The 6,588-nt window shown below is 37.4% G+C and overlaps 1 protein-coding gene across 1 annotated transcript; it reads right to left on the bottom strand.

Moving 5' to 3' along the window:
- Positions 1–347: 347 nt before the first annotated feature.
- On the bottom strand, positions 348–2,233 carry LOC138909599 (uncharacterized). Its single transcript, XM_070200806.1, has 4 exons — positions 2,227–2,233; positions 2,018–2,146; positions 1,543–1,940; positions 348–725 (listed from the first exon to the last, which is right to left on the bottom strand). Exons 1-4 carry the CDS (start codon positions 2,231–2,233, stop codon positions 348–350), a joined length of 912 nt encoding a protein of 303 aa, XP_070056907.1.
- Between the last annotated feature and the right edge of the window lie 4,355 nt (positions 2,234–6,588).

Below are 6,588 nucleotides of genomic sequence, written 5' to 3'. Positions count from 1 at the left end.
TGGGCTACATTACTTCGAGTTCGAATCACTCACTCAACTAATTAGCCTACGGGCTATATCACTTCGAGTTCGAACAATCACTCACTCGACTACTAAGCCTACGAGCTACTTTATTTTGAGTTTGAGCAAGCACTCACTCAGTTATAAAGGCTACAAGGTCTAAATTCGATCAAATTGCCTAAAGCCTTATGAAAACCTTCATAAGGCATGAATAAAAGAAAATCTTCACAAGGCAGAGAATAAAACAGAGGCAAGTCGGGAATAGAAAAGATCTTTATATATATACATAAGAATGTTTACAACGCCCAAACAGGACCCTACACAAAAACCAAAATGGAAACTAAGGGCTAAGTTTCTTGGCTATCTCCGGGGGCGGTATCTTCTCCATTGGGCTCTTCCCCACTTTCGGACCCACTCTTGCTCCCATCATCATCATCATCGAAAGCCAAGGCTTCAGCATCGACTTCGAGCTCTTTAGCCCTTTTTATTTCTCCGGCGAGATCGGAACCTTGAGCATGGATCTCCTCAAGGGTCTCCCTCTGAGATCGGCATTTAGCAAGTTCAGCAACCCAATGTGCTCGAGTGTTAGCGGTCTTGGCCGCCTTTCTTGCCTGTACCTGAGCAGCTTCAGCATCGGCCCGATAAATGGCCACAAATGCATCCGCATTAGCCTTTGCTTTTTCGGCGTCAGATTTGGCCTTGGCAAGTTCGGAGGCCAACCGAGCCTAGAGCTCCTTTATTTTTCTTGATTGAACCAAGCTCTTCTCCTTCATGACTTAAAGTTGATTTTCGGTCGATGATAATTGGGATCCAGCAGTTTCTTTTTATGTGACAAGACGGTCTATACCATCTTTCCATCCCAAGGACTCCGCCCTGATCATATCGACCTCCTCACAAAGCATCTCAATCACCTCAAGATTCTGCTGCAGCTGTGAGATCAAAATATTAGCCACCATTCCAGGATCGAGCCCATGAGTTTTTAAGATTATTATTACCTGCTCGGTCAGGTCGGTCTGGTCTTGATGAGCCTTAGCCAACTCAGCTCGGAGGTCTTTGATTTCTTCTTCCCTTTGCCCGAAGAGGAGTCTAAGGGCATTCTTCTCCTCCGTGACCCGTCAGAGGTCAGCCTCATACCGACGCAGCTCAGCTCGAGACCGAGAACATACTTCTCGATGAACCATTGTGGCCTATGTAAGAAAGAAGAAAAGAAGTTAGAGAAGAATAGCAAACATAAAAGTAATATCAACGAAGGGAGTTAAAGCTTACCCGATTCAGAGCTTGCTGCACTTCACAGAAAAGGCCCGACACATCTCTAGGGCCAGCGACATCCTCGGCCCCAGTAAACAAATCACTGAAGGGGTCCTCCCCTTCATGAGACCAGTTTATCTAGAGGGCCCCCAAAGCTTGGGCTTCCCGAATCACCCATTCGAAAAAGGCAGGGAGAGTGGGTGAGTCTCTAATTAATATTGCCCTAAGGGACTCGCTTGGGGCGTTCTCCTCAGTTCGGAGAGCTTCAGGACCGACCCCTTTTGATATACCCACCATTTGTTGACTTCGGTGGGAAGCATCCTCGATCTCTAACGATTCGGGGACTCTGCTCGAACCTTCCTCCGATATCTCCTCAGTATGAGGCAGAGCTTTATAAATCACCATGGATTCAGCTTCCTTTGGGGCATCGATGGTTTTCTTCACTCGGGCCACCAGCACAGACCCGTCATTTTCTTCTTCTTCTTCTTCGTCTTCATCCCTTAGATGCAGAACTGATTCTATAGTCAAAGGGATGGTATTCTTCCTTGGCTTACGGGCTATCCTCGTCTTCGATTTTGGATCTTCGGAAGTGGAGGCCCTTTTTCGCTTATTATCCTTCACCGATTTTGGGACAGAGGCCGAAGCCTCTTCTTCGAGGGATGGGGGCCTCAAAACCGCATATTTACCAAGGCCTACATACAAGAAAATTCATTTAAGTATATAGAGAGCATATCATTTGAATTACTAAATGTACAAGAAAGAGGCTTACCATGATTTTTGGCCTCCCATCGGCCCTTTGACAAATCACGCCATGAGCACTCAGCATATGTAGAGGTAGAAGCTAGACACCGTACCCAGTTCATGAGGTCAGGAACTGCACCGGGAATCCAAGAAACCACTGCATCACAAAAAGGGGATATCAGTGAGGAAGAAATGAAGGGGCAAAACAGTAGGACATAACAGCAGAATTACACTTACACTTCATGTTTCACTCCTCGGGAAATGGCATCTCTTCAGACGGAATCAGGTCCGAAGTCTTCACTCGAACGAACCTCCCATCCAGCCTCGATCCTTGTCCTCGTCTATGCTCGAGAACAGAACCTTGGTAGCCCGACGCTGAAGCTTTATTAACCTGCCTTGAAAGAGGCGAGGGCAGTACAATCGAATGAGATGGTCGAGGGTGAAAAGTATCCCCTCGATTTTGTTCACAAAGAAACGGATCAAAATAACGATCTGCCAAGAAGAAGGATGGATGTGGCCTAGGGTTATTTGGTATTGACAACAGAAATCAATAATAATAATAGGGTCGAGAGGACCTAACGTGAAAGGATAAGTATACATGCTTAAAAACCCTTTCACGTGAGTGGTGATATTTTTTTTCAGGAGACGTGATTACTATTTCTTTGTTCTCCCAATTGCAATTGTTTCTTATCTGTTTGAGGTACCCCTCGGTTATCGAACACATATACCTCGATACTGGCTCATATCGGCCAATAACTGACGAGCCTTTGTCGACCTTAAAATCAGAGGTTAGAACACACGCCCCAGGAACGCACTCCTCAGGTCGTGGCTCCACCGACGTTTTGTCGGTGGCAGACTGTGAAGAAGAAGCTTTTTATTTTTGAGAAATAATTTTTGATGTTTTTGCCATTTTAGATTTAAAGATCGAAAATAGAAGGAGGTAACAAAGACTTGATGTTTTTGAAGAAAGATTTTGTAATAAAAAATCACAGATTTACCGATGAACTCAGAAGAAGAACTTGGAAAATTTGGAGATTGAAAATATAAAAGTGATAAATGGTAAAAAGAGGGGCTATTTATAGATTGAGCAATGGCGGTTCAATATCAGCGGTGGTCGACCACCGTCTGACATGCATTAAATACCTTGGTAAACTAAACCTACGGGACAGCTATCACGTACGTCATGGTCGGGCTCGATGCAAACGTTAGTGCATATCCAATCGAGCCATTGGAAAATCATATCGTTTCTCGCCTTATTCTTCCCGAGAAACGAGGGGACTATCTGTATACAGTCGAAACTAATTTCGGCCTTCGTACAACTGATCGAGATGGGATCATAATGGACCGAAAAAAGTCTTCATAATATCGAGATAGGATCCGAAGATGGCACAAACGAGCTTCAAATTTCTGGTACAGGTCAAATACCGAGTTCGAAGTCATTATCGAGCTCGGGTTCGAATCGAACTATGATAAAATGTGATGGAATCGAGCTTAAGAGCTAGAGGCCAATCAATACCGAGCCCAAGTCATTACCGGACCCCGAGTCGGCATCGACCTCAAACACGCATCGAGCCTTAAGACTGGAAACCGACCAATACCGACCAATGCTGAGTCCGATCAAGATCGAGCTCATAGACAAGAGTCATTGCAGCCGCACTAAGGGAGAGAATCTCGGCGGAAATTAGGAAAAAACTGACTTATCATGGGTTCCCCACTATGTTTTTTTAATTATATCTAAAGTGGGATCCCCCTCTATAAAAGGGATGGCTATATTTCTATAAAAAAAGAAGAAGTTTTGCATACATTGTAACTCAGATATCATACACTCTCATATTGAAGAATTATCCTTTTTTAGCTTCATAGATTGATTCATCTTGCTTAATTCATAAATCATCATTTTTTTAACTTTGCTTATTTTTCATTCTTTACTGTCAATATTCAATATTTCTATTTATTCTTACGATTTGTGTCGAGTTATACCATATACTCTTAGAATTATACCCTTAGAATTACGTACAAATTCAACTTTATCTGTTTTTCGAGTAAACAGGTTTCAACGGAGTCTTCTATGTTCTGCAAGTCATATCAAAGTATGAAGAGACTTGAAAAACTCAACGAGAATTATTGTTGGTTGATAAAGGAGAAAGAAGATTAGCGAAGGAGCATACAATAGTAATTGCAATTTGATGAAGTCAATTCGATGCTTCAAATTAATTTGGTTTTGTCTACCACTTTGGAAAACTTATTATGGCTTTCTTGGTATTGATAAAACTATTATTAATTACTTCCCCGTCTCATATTATCAGTCGTGGTTACTAAAAATAGTTGTCTCAAATTATTTGTCATTTTAAAAGTTCAAAAAAAAAAGTGATTATTTTTTTCATTTTTTACCCTTAATAATAATTGTTCTTCAAGATGATGATAACACATAAATAGAATAAATATTCAATGAAAAGCTAGAAATTTTATCTTACACATAAATAAGGGTAAAATAGTCTAATCCCTTTCCTAATTAATATTTTTTAAGGGACGTATAAAAGAGAAACATGATAGATAATTTGAGACTGAGGGAGTAGTAACAATTCTTTTATTATTGATCATCGTGTCATATAACAGCCACAATGAGCTACGACTTACAACTTTCCGATGAAGAATGATGTTTGCTGTTAGACTCATTACCAATCTAATGCAACAATTGATTACTAAGATAATACATGAGTTAACTTTAAATGCAATTTTTTGGAGTGATCACCTTGCAAAAGTTACGTTTGGAAAATATCGACGAAGAAAGAAGCAAAAGGAGAAGGTAACGTTTGAAACCTTCTTTAAGATGAATCACTTCGAATGATGCTAGAAGGTAAAGTTAACTGCCCAGTGTCTTGCTACATGGATTCTCGAGAAAAAATTAAAGCAGCAGAAGGTTTAAATCATTGCAGATTTTACAACGAATTGCCAAATACAAAACATCAACGAATGATTTGATGAGAAGAAAGTGGCAATAAAAAAACAGGTTCTAATTTTTTTACTTTACTTATTCTTTAGTTATCCATGCTTATGATATACGAAGTTTAATATGTATAAATGTTAGTATAGATGATCATGAGATCATAAGTATGATATTTGTGTTGCATGCATATTAAGATTAGGGATAATTACAATTATTATGGTCGTTATTTGTTTTATCAAATGAAATAGGTTTGTTGATATACAATTTGATAGCATGTATAAAAATAATATTATAGGTTCAACGTGAAGATTACATATATCATAAAAAAAGATAAGCCATGATATTCTTCTAATTTGCAAAAAATGCTATAAGAGAGTGAACGTCATAATAATAGTGCAACACGAAGATAGAGAATGTTGATCATAAAGGGAGATGAAACACATTGAAAAAATATTTTCCTATTTCATGGGAAAAAAAGGAGTTATTAATTTGCTTCCTATAATGTTTAGAGATTATTTAAGGCTTGAAGTTGGTGAAAGCAAAACATTATTAGTATTAGTTTGACTCCGTAGAAAATGATACACCAATTACTGAATACTTTGAATTCTTTAATATCAAATGATCTTTCACCACATAATTAAGTACATTGTCAAATCCATTATATTATTTACGTTTCTCTTATTCTCTCGCTTTCTCTCTATTTTTCTACACACACGCACGCACACACTTATGTGGCTACAAATACTAATAAAAAATTAGATATATTTATGCTTCCTTGAACATGTTTGTTTGAAAGAAATACACCTATCATGCTATTTAAAAATTTGGACATGCAAATGACTTATGCAACAGACTCAGCATACACATGTATTGTACATGCAGAAAAACTAACATATTTCTATATTTATGTGTTATTTTTGTATTTAGATTCTTATCATTTTACTGCTATTATGGTAGAATCATTTTTCTCCTATATACATGTTATAGTTTATGTGTCTTTGGCCTGTCTTGCTTGAATTTTGAGTCCAAGGAATATATGGCAAACAAATTGTGTCGATGGATTTCTATTGTACTCTTTTCTGAGTTAAATAATCATTTCTTCAATAATAGTTTTTCCAATGTTTTTGATAGAATCATTTTTGGATTCTATTCACATCTTAGTTTATGTGTCTTTAGTTATTCTTTCTTAAATGATATATATATATATATATATATATATATATATATATATATATATATATATATATATATATATATATATATATATATATACTCCTTCCGTTTCAATTTATGTGAACATATTTTTATATATATATACTCCTTCCGTTTCAATTTATGTGAACATATTTTTTTTTTAGCCAGTGTAAAAAAGAATGACTTCTTTCCTTATTTGAAAACAATTTACTTTTATGCAAAGATTTATAGCCACACAAAATATATGTACCTCATTTTACACTACAAGTTCAAAAATCTTCTCTATTCTCTTAAACTCTGTGCCCAATCAAATGAGTTTATATAAATTGAAAGGGATAGAGTATATATTTTATATATATTTTACAAATATATATGTGGAATACACGTAGAGAGACTAGTATTTAAAAAAAGAAGAAGGAATCTTTTTCTATATATAAGTGAAGTGAGAGTGGATCGAG

This window comes from Nicotiana tomentosiformis, chromosome 4 (genome assembly GCF_000390325.3).
Source record: "Nicotiana tomentosiformis chromosome 4, ASM39032v3, whole genome shotgun sequence".
NCBI classification, from domain to species: domain Eukaryota; kingdom Viridiplantae; phylum Streptophyta; class Magnoliopsida; order Solanales; family Solanaceae; genus Nicotiana; species Nicotiana tomentosiformis.
This window is presented reverse-complemented; position numbering and strand designations above follow the sequence as displayed.